This window comes from Urocitellus parryii, chromosome 6 (assembly GCF_045843805.1).
Source record: "Urocitellus parryii isolate mUroPar1 chromosome 6, mUroPar1.hap1, whole genome shotgun sequence".
NCBI lineage: Eukaryota > Metazoa > Chordata > Mammalia > Rodentia > Sciuridae > Urocitellus > Urocitellus parryii.
This window is the reverse complement of record NC_135536.1, coordinates 100,810,197-100,828,741: the sequence shown is the minus strand read 5'-3', so window position 1 is coordinate 100,828,741 and position 18,545 is coordinate 100,810,197. Positions and strand designations below refer to the sequence as shown.

The 18,545-nt window shown below is 36.1% G+C and overlaps 1 protein-coding gene and 1 pseudogene across 3 annotated transcripts in view; one reads left to right on the top strand and one right to left on the bottom strand.

Annotated features, from left to right (window-relative positions):
* The window catches only part of Rab27a (RAB27A, member RAS oncogene family), a 76,802-nt gene extending 59,678 nt beyond the window's left edge, over positions 1-17,124 (top strand). For all 3 annotated transcript variants that reach the window (XM_026413410.2, XM_026413413.2, XM_026413412.2), the window contains exons 5-6: positions 396-519; positions 15,337-17,124. In XM_026413410.2, the coding sequence (XP_026269195.1) occupies positions 396-519; positions 15,337-15,532 (320 nt within the window). In that variant the 3' untranslated portion in view covers positions 15,533-17,124. The remainder of the gene's footprint in view (positions 1-395; positions 520-15,336) is intronic.
* Positions 12,167-13,027, bottom strand: LOC113200116 (mortality factor 4-like protein 2; annotated as a pseudogene).
* Positions 17,125-18,545: the final 1,421 nt, after the last annotated feature.

The following is an 18,545-nucleotide window of genomic DNA, read 5'->3' as shown; positions in this document are numbered from 1 at the left end:
CAATAAAAAGTAGGTGAAAGACGTTTTAGGTAGAAATAGGTTAGTCTATAAAAAGATAGTTCTTTTAAAAAAGCCATTGCTAATGGAAAGAAAATGTTAAAAGACAAGTGTTTTGTGTGTGTATGTGTGGGTATACATACTTTTGAGGGTTATCACAGTCTCCTATAAGTCTGTATGAATAATACTGAGATATGTGTTAAGGACAGGAAGAAGTTTTATATTTCTACCCCATACTTTCAGTTTTACAGATTAGATTATTGATGCTTTGAAGCATTATATTGGTTTCTTAAATATATGAATATATTTATGGTTTTCAAAACACTTTTGTATGTATTCTTTATTGATCATGTGCTTATGTTATTATTTGCCTATAATAAACTTTCTTATATTGTTAGGCCAACTACAAATGCATGCATATTGTGAAAACCCAGACATAGTGTTATGTGGAAATAAGAGTGATTTGGAAGACCAGAGAGTAGTAAAAGAAGAGGAAGCCAGAGGACTTGCTGACCAATATGGGTGAGTATTTTTGTGGTGAAATCTAGAGAAAACATTTTCATTATAAACCTTTGTAGATGACTGGGTAATAAAAAAGACAAAAATGATCAATGGGATCAAGGACAGGGTTCTACAGCACATACCCTGGAGGAAGACGAATGCAGTTTAACACAACAGATACCTTTGGGCTGAATAAAAATAATTTGGACATTATATGTTTATGTAACCACTGAAAATTACTGATAAATATACATTTCATGAAATTAATTTAGAAATTGTAATTCAAGTTACTCATATTTTAATGACTCAGACTATAACTTCAGTTGTATTTTCTCTTCACATTGTATTGACTGATTATGGACAGTGGCTTTAAATATTTTGATTTTGGTAGCTTAACAACTAAAATTTTTTGTCAAGTAATTTCATGACCTGATAAAAATCACTGAATTCTTTAGGCACTAATAGTTCTAAATTTTTATGAGTAAATTGTGTTGTAATAAATATAGTTTCAGTAATAAAAAAAAAGACAAAAATGAAAAATTAAAGCAAAAAGCTTGGATGTAGGCCTTGGGAGATGTCAAATATCTACTTTTTATATTAATATCATGATAGTGGGAATCATAGAAAAATCATGGGATAAGGGTCTCCCCCAGGAGAAAGACAGCTTTGACTGCAAATGTACTATCTGAGTAGGGCCTCCTTTTTAAGGTGCCAACTGGAGACTTGTAGGATAAGGAAATCCTTTATGTTGAGCAAGGAAATTTCAAAGCCAGTTCATATAATACTATAGACAGTTCTAGCATTTGAGATCTTATTGAGTATCACAGATCAGGTGCTGACTTTGACTGGGAGAACTGGTGAAGAGTCCCTTTGGTTTAGGCTATTTTTATGGTGGAGGGTTAGCAAAATGCTGTCTTCCTCCTTGAGCTGTGGGAGAAGGATCATAGTGGCAACAGAATGAAGTGGGCACAACAGAAGAAGCCATCTATTGCTTATCCAAGTATCAAGGGCACCTCTACAAATGAATTGGTTTTATTTTGACCTCTGGTACTATGAGAACCCAAATTTAGATACTTGCTGTTAAAAGGAGGTAGTGAGAAGGATTGGGAAGGGAGGGGAGGGGAGGGAAATGGAGGTATGTATGATATAAGAGGTAGAAGGTGTTACCAGATAGTTGGCTTGAGAATTCAAGGAGGCCAGGGGAGGACCTTTCCTGGTTGATTCTGTGACCCTGCTTAGTTTTTCCTTGGGTTGTTGGAGGTTAAGAAGGCCCTCAAGGCAGGGCTTATGCTAGGAAGTGGGTAGAAGGATAGGTTGGTCAGGTGAGAAGAAACCAGAATCTGGAGGGCTTTGAATACCAGATTAGGAGATTAGATTTGGTCTCTGGAGAACAGAGGGTTGCTGAAAGCCTTTGAGCATGGAGAGATGTTATACATATTTTTCCAAATCAGTCTGGGAACCTTAGAAGGGGGTGAAATAGAAGGAGGGAAGACTAGAGACCGGGAGATTCAGCTGTGAGGAGGGTAAGGGCTGGATTAGTGAAAAAGGAAAAAGGAAAAAGGAGTAAATCAGAAAAAATACACATGTGGGGCAGAACAGGATTTTAAATCATTTTCAATTTGCAATTGGATGTGGAGTTACACCCAGAGTAGATGATGTTTAACCATGTTAGAAATACCTGGGGCACTTTTAATATATATATGTGTAGGCCTCTGTCCTTCTGACGTAGTTGATCTGGAGTTTATGAGGTAGGTTTCAAGTGAATATCTACATGTGAAGGGATCTGTCACAGTGATTTGACCTTATGCACCAGGGGGAGTTGGGTAAGCAGTCTTTATAAGGTGTTGGTTTTGTGTCTCACGCTGAAGCTTGAAGTGCACAGGACAGGGAGTCAGGAAAGAAAGGTGGATGTCAAGTGGAGGATGGAGGTAAGAAGTGAGAACCAGTTGGGACCCATAAGCGTGTACTGAAATTCATGTCAGCCCTTGTTGCCTCGTATCGTAATGATGTGCGTGTCCTGAAAAAGCCAGGACCCTCTGCTACAAGGATAGCCACATATACCTGGCTCAGGGGTCCCAGAAGCTAAAGGAAGGTCTGGGGTGGGTGAAGCAGGTGCAGGTCTGATTGCTGGTTTATATCAACAAGACGAGCCAAGAGATAAGGAACAGCATGTAAAAGCATTAAAATGGCTACTGCTTCACTTCTGCCCTCCATATCTCCCCCAGATCTCTTTTGTGGTGTACCCTAAGCAGGAAGGAAATTCTGGAAAATGTTTACCCCAGCCAGGTTGATATATTAAAGAGGCACTACCCCAGGGGATTCTGGGCAGTGGTGTCCTCTGCAGGATATTCATATGTGGTGGTTGAGAGTGATTGGGGAGATTCTGAGGTGGAGGCTGACAAAGGCCCACAAGCAGTTCTGATATGCACCCCACTCTGCCCCACCCCTTGAGAGGCACTCAAGGAAGTAGAAGGGAAACAGGGAGAGGTTAGATACCACAGAGAATGCTGAAATGTTGAGAACTGTGTTGCAAGGGGGTAAAGAGGAAGTAAGCGATGAAGCAATGGAAGCCAGATACCTAGACCATGCTTTTGACAAGTGTGTCAGTAAGGGCAAGAGCAGGGCAACTAGAGGAGTTAGCTTCAGCAAGCAAGTATATTCTTAAGTATTGGGGGAGAGTCAAGATTGACTTCTCCCTCTGGGCTTTTTCAGCCTTTGCTTTTTTTTCCTCTGGTCTGGGTCTCAGAATTCCAGTCTGCCTGGTGGCAGAGAGCCTGGCATTGCCTTCTGTCACATTGGGAATCTGAGGAGTGTGGAGACTGTTTCTCACCTGTGTCCAGCTCACAGCAGCTGTGGGATGTTTCACAGAGAGGAGCCCAATCTTAGTTGTTGAGTTAAAATGAGAAGAAAAGGGATTAACAGATTGGAATAACTGAAACTCTTGAAGAAGATGAGAGAAGGAAGGAAACAGAATTCCAATGGGATTTAGAAAGCAGTGTGGTTCTGTAGGCTCTCTGGCACTTTTAGATGAAAATATGATGGAACAATTTGGCTCCTATGTTTTACAAGTTTGGCATAAACATTTAATGATTATTTTCACAGAAATCATGATTCATTCTTCATAATTATAACATTTTCATTGGTGGCCAATGTACTAAAAGGACTGTGTCAGTCAGTACATCCTTGTATTTAACAGTTAGAAAACAAGGGTACAGCTTATGGCATATTTTCATATCATTTACATGTTCTGATAAGTTTACAATTTTTTTTGTTACCACAGTCATAAAAACAGATCATTGGTTCACAAGTAGTTTTGTGCCACATATATAAAATAAGAGCTTGTGTCTTAGAAAAACTTTGCAAATTGGTAATGAACATTATAGTGTAAATATGGAGCATGAATCTGTGAGTGCTGGAACAAGTATATATGAAAATGAGGACTTCATGCAGCAGCAAAACATGTGCACATGATGATGAATATCAGAAAATTTTTTTTAGTAGTTTAGGAGTCTATTTACCCCTAATTCTTTAAGCATTTTTTTCTGCATTCATTTTTTCTATGAAACTTGGTTAAATTATATTTTGAAGCTCTTCGGTCACTTTAAACAAGACAAAATGATCTCTCTGGTTAACCAATTGAGATTTTCCAGAACAAATGGAAAACAGTGCTTTTCAATGTGTTGTATTGAATGCTATTGTCAATGAAGTCAGAGAAAATAGCAAAACAGACTTGTTCAAACTTGGGCACCAGTCAGACAAAATGATTGCTGTCTACACTGTTGTTAAAACATTTTAAAAATAATTACAAAGTCAATGATGAATACATTAGACTAGAAAACAGAATGAAATATTGGCAACAATATTCTTTTAGATGATACTGTTAGGTCTCAAATATGTATCAGAATCACTGGAACACCGAGTCTCTCAGAGGCACTGATTCAGTAGGTCTGGGATGGAGCAGATAAATTTACATTTGTCACTGATTTTCAGATGCTGTTGCTGCTGGTTCAGTATGGCACTTTAGGAACATGTGCAGAAGCTAAGTTCCTTTCAGGTGTGCATGCTAGCAGATATTTTCCTTGAAGAGAATCATTTATACATAGAATATGAGATAGTTATTTACTTGCACCCTGCTTGGGTAGAGGAAATGTGCCCAATGATTTTTCATTGGAAAATCCATGCTAAAGAGAGAAGGATTTTTTTCCTATGTAATTTTATCAGTTATGCTATAGATGGGAAGGGACAATCTGTACTGAAGAAGGGCTAACCACAAGTGAGTAAGCAAGGAATTCATTATGTGAGTAAAAATGGTTGGATCAAAATGCTTGTCCTCACTGCTTTATTCAAAGAGGATAGTTTGTGGTGACAATAAGTCATTTTTTAAAATGCAGAGTCTGAGGGAAGTAGAGAAAATTGTGGATGTGATCAAAACACGACAACTGAATATACATATTTCATGTTCTGTGCAAAGAAATGGGTAGCAAATTTAAGAGGACTTTTTCCTGACTGAAGGCTGATGGCAGTTGATGAGGAAGGTGCTCAAAAGTTTCTGGAACAAAAGAGGAGTTAAAAGCATTTATTTGTAACATTAAAAAATCAGTATAAATCATTTCTCAGATTTTAAAAAATTTTATTAGTTGTTGATGGATCTTTATTTGTTTATTTATATGCGGTGCTGAGATACGAACCCAGCGCCTCGCACATGCTAGGCAAGCATTCTATCACTAAGCCACAATCCCAGCCCATTTCTTAGATTTTAAGTGGCAGAGCTTAGCAGAAGCTGTCTTACCTAGTCTGAGCTAGATGAAACGTGATATGAATCACTTGGTCGTTCCCAGTTTGGTTCTTTGCAAACTTGGTGACATCCTTCCTTGATAAGAGAAATAAATTATTGATGTATCATTGGGCATGTTTTAATGGCACACAAATAAACCATAATCAAACATACAAGCTGATTTCCGGAGCCCAATACAACTCAGGTAAGGATCTAGACTTCATTTGCCACAGTCTCTCAGGTTCAGGCAGCACACCATTCCTTTTTCTGTAAATGTTATTCAGTTAGTATCCAGAAGACTATGAAATACCAAGACTCAATTCTCCTTTATGTGAAAAATTTCTCCACAATTTCTGGATCCACATGTGAATCAAATACAGAGAACAATTTAACAACCATCCAACATACTTACTGTCATTCCTGGCAATTTCTAGCTGTAATTTAGGATCTTCTAGTTTTGAGGGAATAAATAATAGAAAAGAAACCAGCTGGATGTGAATTCTGACCCATGGCCTGAGTGAGATATGAATGTCTTGGTGTAAAACTACAAATAATACCATCCCTCTCATTGATATGAAGCTGTAAACATTTCATTTAATTTTTTTATTTTAAAATTTGTGATTAATCTACTTTTAAAAGCACATTAAAATTAGTTGTCTGCATGTATTTCAAATGACCATTTATAAACTGATATTTAGGTAGATTTTTTTCATACCTTTGGCAATACTGCTCCATGACAGTGCTACATTAGCACCACCATGTGGAGAGAGGGAGCAATAACAATTTTTCTATAATTATAAAGGGGGCAGGTGATCCTCTTGAACTTTTGCTAAGATTACTAAATTTTGCCTAATAAGTTTTTAGAAAAGTATCATATTTTTGAGAGAAGAAAAATCCCATTGTATGAAAATTTATTGAACCCTGGCTGGGCGCTACACTTGTGCTAAGCACTGAGTGTGTGTTATCTTATTTACTCCTCACCAAGACCTCATGAGCAGAGCTTCTTCCCCTTTACTGATAAGGAGCAGCAGGTCCCAGAGCTGGAGGCCAGAATACAAGGAGTTGGCTTTAGAACCCAGAAACTTTATTGCTGTTCTTATTCCTTTCTTTTTGTTTATTCTTTCTTCCCCAGCCCCAAATATTTAATTAAAGTGCTTAGGTAAAATAGCTCAAACCCCTTCTGAATGTGAACATCAGAAGCTGTGAACATAAAAATATTTCTAACTCCATTCACTTCATCTCCTATATGCAGTCCGACTTTTAAAAGTGAGTTCAAGACATATTTCTGTCTCAGGCATCATTTTCTTATGGTAGAAGAGTCTTTTTAATTTTTTAAAATTTTTGTCGAAGTCAAGTTTATTAGATTTGAACAAAAATAAGGAATTCAGCAATGGCAAAATCCTCAAGAGGACTCTGGACTAATTCACTTTAAATGGAGGTCTAAGTGTTAGTAGCTGTGCTATTCTGGATATAGCAATCTAAATAAAAACATCAAGAAGTGTAGAAAAACAATGTTAGGAAAAGTTTGGTTATGACTTTCATTATCTTTAATAGCAAAAAGAGAAATAATGGAGACTGAAGTTGAAACATTTTGAAGGTTTTATCACCTGTGTTTGCCTGAAGCTCAATATGTCACTTATTTTATTTTTGAAGTCATTTAATAGATGTTGTAAAAAGAAAATTTACCATGGGTAAAAAATTCATAACAATTTAAAAAATAAAAAATTCTACAATTCATAACAATTTCTTTCTCTTAAATGCACATGAATTAAACATAATCCTTTTAAAAAATAAAAGGAGGCTCTCTATCATGATCTATATTTTCAAATTTTTATTTTTCTAAATTTTTCTACATTTTTTTTTCAAAATGGAAGGAGAGTCTTAATTCAGGGTTTTCTCTGTGGATCTTATCTAGTTCACTTTTCCTCTAGCAGTCAAGGAACTGAGAGTGGAATGGAGTGAACTCTAGTATTCATTTATTCCTGAGGACTTACAAAAACCATATTGCCCTAATTATGTAAAAACAAACAAACAAGTAAAAACCCAAAAAACTCTGTTGAGTTGGAAGACTTTGAAGTTGTTAACCTGACTCATGGTCCCATGACTTGGGGTTTCATAAATGGCAGGAAAATATACTTTTATTTGAAAACAAACACGAGTTTGTTACTTGAATTTTGGGTTACAAATCTAACCTATGTCTTGTAAATATTGTGTATCTTTTAATGAGTAACTTAAAATTTATAGCTTAACTACTTTACCTTGAAATTCTATCAATTAAATATTGCTTCAGTTAATAAACATTGGTCAATAGCTCATAGCTAAAGAAGCATCAGCCATTTTTATGTTGGTATTAATCAGTAAAAAATCCATTTTTATCAGCATTTTAGTGAAGACCACTTGGAGGAACAAGAAGTTTGATAAGGATGTGAGGGAGGCAAATGCTTTGTAGCATGAAACACTTTTCAGAACCTGTATGAGAGAGCCATTCTTGACGTGGGAAAGTATGCTTCTGCCTACAAGAATTAGTACAGCCCAGTACTGTAGATTTTATAAATCAGCTACATCACACATTAAACTAACATTTGTGAACTAGTAAGAAACTTAATATTTACAATGTTGCTATGACAGGTAGCTGTGACTTAACATGATTCAGTGACATTATTTCTTTGGGATGATGTGTTCCAAGTTTTAAGCAAAAATTTAAATACATTTTGTTAACTAATCCATTTCTATATTGGAAATAAACATTAAGTTTCACTATGTGTCAGATTATGATGGAAGTGCTTTAAAACATTAGCTCATTTAATCTTTTTTAAAAAAATTTTTTAGATGTTGATGGACCTTTATTTTATTCATTTATTTATATGTGGTGCTGAGAGTTGAACCCAGTGCTTCACACATGCTAGGCAAGTGCTCTACCACTGAGCCACAACCCCAGCCCCAGCTCATTTAACCTTTACAAGAAAATACTGATATTTGGTATTACAGATGAAGCTATTAAAGCATAGAGGTTAAGTAGCTTACCAGAGTTACTCAGTTGGTAAAATTTAATACTAGGATTTGAATCCAGTCAATTCCAGAGATTATAACTTTTACCTATTGCATCATACTGTCCATAACTTTCATGCATAAGTTTTAGAGTTTTCAAAGTATTTGCAACTATGTTTTCTTATATGTGCTCAAGAGTGACTGTGAAGTAATTTTCAGGAAGTGAGAGTAAAGAAACTGTGGGAAGGAAATATAGCTCAAAGGAGATTCAGTTGGGAAATCAACTGAAATAGAGAACTCCAGAGTTGGAAAGAAATTTATAATTGACCTTGAGGGAATTTAAAAAATTAGGTGCACACATGTAATCTCAGTGACTTGAGACGTTGAGGCAGGAGGATTACAAGTTTGAGGTCAGCCTCAGCAAATTAGCAAGACCCTGTCTCAAAATAAAGTTAAAAGGACCTGGGATGTGGTAGAGGATGTGGTAGAGTACTTGCCTAGCGTGTACCAGGCCCTCGGTTCATTACCTAGTATGTCAAAAAAAAAAAAAAAGAGTAGCACATAATTATGATTTAGTATTTAAAGACAGTTTATTCTCAACTACTTTTTTAAAAAAAAATCTTTTTTCTACTTTTTTTTTTTTTTAGTTATTTCCAATTTATTCTTGGGGAGGTGAGTTTTAATAGCTTTTCCCTGTAATAATATATTTCTGATAGAATGGTCAAGCTCTCTCCTTAAGTATAAGCAATGTTTCATAGACATTAACTGATTCTTCGTGGGTATAAATGAGAGGGATGAAGAAAATCGAAGTATTTACATTTTGAAAATGCTCAACCCAAAATTCTATTCTGTAGCAATATTAAAATCACAAACCGTCACCTAGATTTAGCTCAATAACATCATAGGCACTCAGTAAAGAAATATTTATTGAATTCCATCATAAATCACATTTAATCAGATATTACATGTGATAACTGGGGCAGTGGGGAGGGACAGAGATGCACTATCTTAATTTTGTAACAAGGAGACCAATGAAGATAGAAGAAAAAAGATTGATGGTAACCAAAGACATAATCAGACAGGAAGTTTGAAACCTCCCAAGACTGTCTTTTTGTCCAACAAACTCAACTCTGATTGAGATATTTTGGAGTCAGCAAATGAAAGGGCAATAGGATGTGGACATGCTGGATTCCGTGGAGCACTGTGTCTTGCAGACCTTGCAGAGGGTTAGATAAGTGCCCAGATGAGGCGATGGTTGGTCAGCCAGCATTTCACAGCCGTGCTCACACAGGAGAGAAGTGCACAGTTCTGTTGCCAGGCCTTTCGGCTTCTGGAGAAAGTGTATTGACAAGATAGTGTCATGAGGAATCAGAATGGAGAAATCACCTTCTATTCCCACACATATCCCCTTAACATGTGTCTTAGTAATATTCCTGCCGGATTATGTCTTTCATTTCTGTTTTGTAACAGTTCTGAAAAAAACATTAAAAAGTTACAAATAATTAAAAAAAAAAAAACTAAAACTTTAGAAGATCTCCTGTAGAAGCTGTTACTTGCAAGAAACAGTAAAAGAATGAGGGAAACTGGTAATGTGAGTCACTGAGGTAGAGTTAACATGCTATGAGAATACAGGAAAACAGATAGTCCAAGAAGAGTGATCATGGAGGATTTTAGAGTTCTGCTAAATTTAAGGAATGTTTTACTGAATCTAGCTGCAGACCATCCTTCCCCTGAGGTGCTACATCTTTCTTTTGTATTTTTTATAGTTGAGAACATTTGGCTAGATGCTTTGCCAAATGGTGTAAAGGAAATCAACGGTTTGAGGTTGTAAAGTTTTATCATCAATTTTATGTATTTATTAAGAAGCAAGAAGAATCTTTTAGTTGATTAATTGATCCTCAGGAAGATTGATTTCTCAAGATGATATGAAAAGTAGTCTTACTGTTTTGAAAAAATGCCTTGTAAGTTATTTAAAAAGTTACATATATACCACAAGTGCTTGAATCATAGCACAAATGGGTATATGAGATTAGATGGTCTTGAGGAATGCAGATGCTACAGAATTCAAAATGTCTTAAGTGTATGGTCTAGGAGTACAGCCTGGAACTGACAGGTAGCAACACCTTTGACAAACATTGCCAGAACCCTTTGATTCTCTCCAATTTCGACTTTTTTTTTTTTTCCCAGCAAGTGAAAGAGATTTATCTATTTTGGAAATCTTCACACAAAAAATAAATTTTGAAACCAGTAAAACCTATGGTTAGGCCGGTTACACTGGTATTAGACAACTCTGGATCCAAATCCTCAGTTTAATCATTTGTGAAACAGGAATATTGTGTACCTGAATAAAACTGTGGCCATATGTAGTGAGTTCATGCACATAAAACACATGCATGTTTTTAATAATTATTACTGAGCTACCCAATTTCCCCCTTCATTTTAAAATAAATAATATATACCAACTTGTTTCAATCCAGGCAAACTAGAATGTTGTAAAGAAAATAAGAGGAATCCCCAAAGCAAAAAGGAGGGGGTCCCCAAAACATGATAATAGTTCTCATTCAGAAAATATTTAATAGCATGTTGTAAAAGTTGAACTCAACTATAATATTTCCCCCTTTTAGTTAGTAGTTTTGGAAATCAGTATCTATTAATAAACCCTGAGAGAACATTGAAGACCTTTGTGGGGAGATAGGAAGAACCCCATTTTCCATTTGTGTCATTTATTAACTAAATGACATTTTTTAGACCTCATAGAGTCTCTGGGCCTTTCTTGCACAGGTCTAGTTTAAGAACTTTTTCTTCTAGATAAAAATGAAAGGGGAGTAGGATACTGGCATGCTGGAATCAGTTTAGCAACCCTGTCTTGCAGAACACACAGATTCTGTTCTCCTCCCTGAATCCATTCTCCTTTCTACCTCCTCTGACAAAATCACCCTGTCTCCTTCCTACACAACATTGTTGGAAGACAACATCCGTGCCCTACCCCTTCCCTTCTTCACAGAATTCCCATTTTCTTTCTTTATCTGTTTTGCTTTGAGAGGACTTACTATTCAGGAGATGCTGGTGTGAGCCCCAAGCCCAGCCTGACTAATTGATGTAAGCCAGTTATGTTGCTTTCATTCCTTTGTTGTTGTTGTTTTGAAATTTAGAAACAAATTTTATTTAAGATCTGAGGTACAATTCCTAAAATATCAACTTTTCCAGAAAACTGTGACTACCCAATAACACATTGCCTCTATCATGTCAGAATGTACATTAGACTCAAATACAAAAACCAAGAATCAAACCACCATCCTTCAACAATTTGAGGAAAGATAGAATGCCTACACAATGACATGCATGGATTTCAGAGGATGGGCTATTTTACTTTAAGCTCCATTGAAAAAAAAAAAGAGCAGAAACATTTGGGTTTTGGGGTATATACATTAAGTTGAAGCTTTGGCACTAGGAATCAAGGCATTTTGACACATAGCATTTAACACACATTAGAAAATTGTGTAGTGTCAAGGGATAGAACCACCAGCGTTCACATGGTGTTTGTCAACTAGGCAATAAAATGTTCTATTAGATGTTTCTTCTTTGTCTAATTACTGCATAAACTGGTAGCAACTTTGAAATGAGGAGGGAGTTTTTACTCCTTTTATTTTCTGTTTAAAACAGAACAGAAAACAAACTGAAACATAAGCCCTGCTATACATTAACAATCTTACTTCATTTTTTTTTTTTCTGATACTGGGGATTCAGCCCAGAGTCTAGGCAAGTGCTCTACCATGGATGAGCATCCCTATCCCTATCTTAACAGTTTTAAAGAACATCAGCTATAGGAAAAAAAAAAAGCCAAGAACAGAATTTTCTTGGTGTTTACAGATACCAGATGTAACAGTGAGTGATCAGTAGAACCTCTCACAGGGCTTTGTGGTATTACCGAGCAGAAGCTATTTTGTAATTACTGGCAGTTAACAGAGATGCAGAATTCTTTGCCAGATATTTTAGGAAATCATACAGATAGCTCATACAGATAGTAATGCAAGGTTCTTCTCATCAAAGAGAGCATAGGCCAACTTGATCAAATTCTTACAAATAATCTCAATAGGTGTGGGGCTCCATAAACCCGGGACACTGGCACATTAGGGTGGGCCAAAAGGATTTTGGCATACTGGGGCCTCTCTCATTTGTAGAGCAGCTAAGTGCCCAATATCACATTGAAATACTCTTATTCCTGCCACAGCTTTATATACTGCTTACTCCTTATAGTTGACATTTTCCTGTGATTTCTTACAAATTTTAGAATGGCACCTATGTCTTAGCAGGGAGTTGAAACTGCTGCTTCTGCCTGGTTACTAAGTCCCATTCCTCAACAAGCCAAGGTTGTAATTCTTCAGGAATCTTCACTTTAACTTCCATTCTATTGTTAAATGTCTGTTCACTTTCCACAGTGGGATTTCCTTGCCCCCCCCCCTTTTTTTGCTGGGGGTAGGATGCTGGAGAGCTTTGCTGGTACTGCCACCATCTCCATTTCCAGGAGTCTTCTGTCCTTCTTTCTTGTCTTCCTCATGGATTCTGAAGGGGGGTTTTATACAGAGTGCCCCTACCCCCATCTTCCTTGGAGAGTTGGCTCAAGATTCTTTGTGAACGAGCTGTCTTTTTTCTTGAGGAGGCACCTTTCACCATACGTCTCTGCATATTGCTTTGAGTTGGTTTTTTGAAGTTGTCTTCTGCAGGTTGTTGTCCATGAGTTTGAAAATCCCTCTTTCTAGAATGCATTCAACCCTGTTTTTATTCCAAATGACAATCTTCCTTCTTTCCCTTCCAAGAACTCCTAATGATTTTCCAGATGGACTCTTACAGATCTTCTGGGATGATCTGGAAGGATGAAGTGGGAGATACAACCCCAGGTTCTGTAGTCAGGGATGGTTCTGCAATAAGGATCAGATTTCCTGATCCTTACTTATGGCAGACTTAGCTTTTCTGAGGATGACCTGAAATGAGAATCCAGTTGTTTCTAGCAGCTGCCATGTGATCACTACTCTGCCCCCAGCTGCCACAGTCACTACCATTCTTTAGCTGAATGACTCATCTCTGCAACCTCTCTACTTTGGCCTCATACAAGATAACAAATTCCCACTGTGACTTATACACATTTGATCCAGAAGTTTGTTAACTTTCATCTAAAAGCATTCTTTCTTTCCAATTCTAGATGTTACACATTTAATACATAGGTGTGTTTTCAGAACAATGTGTAATTATTTTGTGCTCTTTACACAAATGATTTCGTATCAAGCAACTTTCTTTTTTTTTGCTTGACATTTAATTTGGGGAATTTTTGCCATGTTGATATACTGTAGGCATTACACAATATTCCACTGTATGATGATAGCACAGTTTATTTACCCATGCACTTACTGATGGGCATTAATGTTAAAATTTCCACTATTACAGATGGTACTTCAGTAAATATTTTGTTCAATGATGCCATGTGAACATATGTGAGTTTCTTCAGTTCTGTACTGTCCAATATTGTAGCCAATAGACACATGTGATTATGTGAAATAAAATTAGTGGAAATTTAAAAATTGGTCATTGCTTGCATTAGTCACATTTTAAGTGCTCAATAGTTACAGATTATTATTGGACAGCATAGGTGTGGACAATTTCTGTCTTTGTGGAAAGTTCTTTTGGATAGTGCTCCTCTGGGACAGTGCTGCTCAATATTTTTTCACAACATAGCACACACAGGAAATTATACAATTTGTACAGTTCCCCGAGATGAATAACAAGGCTTGATCAAGGCAGGAGAATACTGGCTCAGGGACTCTGGCTGCCCGAGGCCATTCTCAGTTGCCCCAAGGTGTGAGAGTTCCATGATATCTCCGTGGTAACTCATTTACTGTGCACCACTAAGTCTACACTTAACCTTAGAATGTGTATCTAGAAGTGGTGTTGCTGGTCCATAGTACATACACACATTGTTTCCAAAGTAGTTTTAATTGTCCATTCCTGTGGCCTTGGGAGCTCTTAGTAGTGGGAGACTCTATTTTTGCCAATGTGATGGATGTGAATTAATTAATATGCCATTACTTTAATTTGCATTTCCCTTGTTTTTTTGTGAGGTTGAACATTATTTCACTAATGTTATTTCTTTCTGAGAATTTCCTGTTCAGATTCTTTGTCTATTTTTGCATCACCTATTTATCATTTTAATTAACTTGAATTATTTATATTTTTTGGATACTAGCTCACTTGTTAGTTATATTAACACAACCATTTATTTTGGTCAGTAACTCACCTTCTAACTTTGTTTATGATATATGCCATGGCACCAAAGTTTAATTTTATTATTATCATCAAGATTATTGAGCTGGGTGCATGTCTATAGTCCCCGCTACTGGAGGCTGAGGTAGAAAAAGATTCCTAGAACCCAGGAGTTTGAGACCAACTTCAGCAACATAGCAAGACCTGATCTCAACAAAGCAAACACACAACACAAACAAGATTATCAAGCTTTTCCTCTGTGTTTGAGCTATAAATATTTCCTTATGTAATAAAGATATTCTCTTACATTTTCTTCTAAAGGTTTTCCAGTTCTACTTTCACATAGAGGAATTTCATTTCTTATATTAAGAATTAATTTTTAAATTTTTAAAAGTCAAAAAAGTTCCCATTCTATAATGTTTGTAAAATGTATATTCCATAAATATATTTTCTTAAAAATAAATAATCTTTGGAAGTGTCTAAAACCTCTAGTTTTTAAAAAAAATTTTTTTAGTTGTTGATAAACCCTTATTATTATTTTTTATTTATATGTGGTGCTGAGAATCAAACCCATGCTTCACACATGCCAGGAAAGTGCATTACCACTGAGACCCAGCCCCAGCCCCTAAAACCTCTAGTTTTACATTTCTATTAGGAATACAGTGTGGATTATTTTATTTTATTTTTCACTTTACACTGGGGTGGTTAAATGTTTGTCATCTTGTATATTTGTACTCAACTTTTTTTCTCTAGTTTGAATTACCAAGGCCAAAGGTCACTGACTCTCCCCTTCTGTTATCTGGGTTGTCTCTGTCTTCCAGCATACCCTACTTTGAAACTAGTGCTGCCAATGGGACAAACATAAGTCAGGCGATTGAGATGCTCCTGGACCTGATAATGAAGCGAATGGAACGGTGTGTGGACAAGTCCTGGATTCCTGAAGGAGTGGTGCGATCCAATGGCCACACCACTACAGATCCATTAAATGAAGAAAAGAAGGGGACATGTGGTTGTTGAAAACTCAAGTGTGTGGCACCATATTTCAGATGGCCCGTGTATGTGACCTTCCCTATGGCTGACACAAGGCACAGTGAGATTAATAGGCTTGTGTACAAACTGCTTCTCTCCATCTCCCTTAGACCTACTAACTAAGCATCCAGTCTTTAATTTGTTGCAGCTTTGTAAACATTTAAGATTCAGCCTAAGAGTTAGGAAAAATATTTCACAGAGCCAAAAGTGCCTTTTACAGCCTTAGCCCATGAGAGTAAATCATTCAAGAATTCAAGAATTGGTAACCACAGAAGAGTGTATTACAAGGAAAATACCACCTGCCTTAATGCAAATAGACCTAGAGTCTCACATTAAGATCTTAGGTATAGTTATGAAATAATCACAGTTTTGAATCCAAATTTACAAACTCCTACCATAGGTGACCTTCTAAAATCGCCATTTTAACCACTTGAATGTTAAATAAGAATATAAATACACATCAGATTAGTGTCTTTGAGCATTAATTCGAGGTAAGCATTCCCTTTAATATGAATAGAGGGCAAATCATGGCAGAATCTATAGATCCTGGATAAACTGGATTGATGATAAACTGATCGTGACTGTAGACTCATCATGATTTTTTGTTGGTTGGAAAAGGGTTGGGGTTCGAGGCAGAGGTGGCTTAATTAGTATGAGCAAGTAAAGCTCGGTCTTGCCAAGATCATGTATTCTGCTGTATTGCCAAAGTGTCTTCATACCAAATTAAAGGTGGTTTTAAAATATACTTCATGGAAATAGCTTATAAAGTTCAAAGGTATTTCATTTTGAGGAAAATTCTTATTTATTAAAGCGGTTTAAATATTGTAGATTAAAATTTCTAGAGAGCTTAGTTGTTGTTTAGAAGAAATATCACTTATTATAATTTAAATAAAAATAAATGTATTTTGTGGCAGCAAATATTTGGCAGAACTGTAACTAGAAAAATACAAGTAGGAAGAAAAAATTACTTTCCAATAAGTTTCATCTGGCCTTTTATTGAGCACTTACCATGTTTTTTGTTTTTGGCTCCTGTCTTTTTACCACTCCTGTAACAAACCTAACCATGATACTAAGATTTTACATATTTCTATTCTTGAAATGAAGGCTTCTTTTAAATACCAAATAAGTCATTCAAGCCTCCGCATTTGAACAGTATTCTAATAAGGAAGATATCCAGATGTTTCAAGGGCAGGGCCATAATCATACAGCAGTGCCTTCTAAAGGTGCCATAAGACTTCAGTGGAGTGTGCCTTAATTAAGCAGTTATATATCAGGGCACATTTTATGTGGTCTATTTGTATAATTAAAAGTAAGACAAGGTTTCAGTTTTCAAGAATCAGATGTATAAGTAGCTACAAATTCTATTGGCCTTAAACACAGCACACAGTCAAATGTATGCATAACAGTGCACACTCAAGAACCACCTTTATTAATTAAATAACCAGTATTCTCTTTGAAAATCATTTGTTTAAATTTGATATCAAAGTACCATATTTTTGTGTGTCAATGTATTTTTCTATTTACAATCCCGTGTAAAAGTAAAGCATATCTTCAGTGAACCTTATGCTAACTAAGCGATAATAAAAGAGTGATCTAATCTGTCAAGTTTGTGTGTGACCATAACTTCATTTCTCATCACAATATTTCCAAACACAAAAAGGTTGTCATGCTAAGGGACAGATTCCATTAGATGCTCATTATGGTCCAGTAAAATAACATTCTGGAAAAAATAATTCAAAATATTATAATCTCTGGGGCTGGGGATGTGGCTCAAGGGGTAGCGCGCTCGCCTGGCATGCGTGCGGCCTGGGTTCGATCCTCAGCACCACATACCAACAAAGATGTTGTGTCCACCGAGAACTAAAAAATAAATATTAAAAATTCTCTCTCTCTCTCTCCTCTCTCATTCTCTTAAAAAATTCTCTCTCTCTCTCACTCTCTTAAATAAAATAAAATAAAATAAAAGTTAATATTATTAAAAAATATTATAATCTCATATTTATTGAGCACCTATATTGTAAAAAGTGTTGTGCTAGGCAACTCAGATAAACAAAACAAGGATGGTTAAGGCTTGAATTAAGATCGGAACTGAGAGACAATGGAAGAGACAATGGGAAGGGTATATTTACTAACTGGATGAGGAGGAAATGTGTAGAGAGGCGGCCAATATGACCTTATTTCCTATCACTGTTCTTATCACTCACATTTTTCTGGTACATAAGCTTCCTTGGATCAGTGAGTATGTTCCTGCCTCAGAGCGCTTGCGATTTTTGTTCCTGCTGTCTCGAATGCTAGTCTTCCATGTTATCTGTGTGGCTTCCTTTTCTACCCTTTTAGACTGTTCATATGTCACCTGGTCCAGAAGGACTTTACAGACAACTTTATGTAAAATAGCAGTCACTCCCTTTCATAGCCCCAACCAAACTGTCATTCTCTGACTCATTATCCTGCTTGCTTTTCTTAATTTCACTCACAGCTACTCAATATATTTATGTTTCTACCCATTCACTAAGATATAAGCTCCACAAGGACAGAGACGGATAGTTTGTCAAAATTGTGTTGCCATCACCTAGAAATGGACCTGGTATATAACTGGTATTCAAATGTTTGTCAATTGAGCAAAGAACTTAAGAGGTAGGAGGATCAAGTGAAAGAGTTTTTAAAACAGGAGTCACTATTGATGTTAAAAGATACTGGAGTAAAATTTGAAAACAAAAACGGCATAAAAATGTTTAGAAAGGCTCATATCTAATAGGTTTGTATTGATTCATTATAAGAAATTAGGAAATTTGAGAAGTACATTCTTATCCTGTGACATATCAAGATGGCTAACAATCTAAGAAATGTTCAATAAGGAATATTTTGTTTTGCATTTTTATAAATGCGATAGTTGTATTTTCCAGGTCTTTTTTGACAGTGGGTGACTATATAACTAGAACATGTTTCCATTATAAATTACTTAGATAATGCTGGATAAAATTTAAAGAACCTATCTTAAATG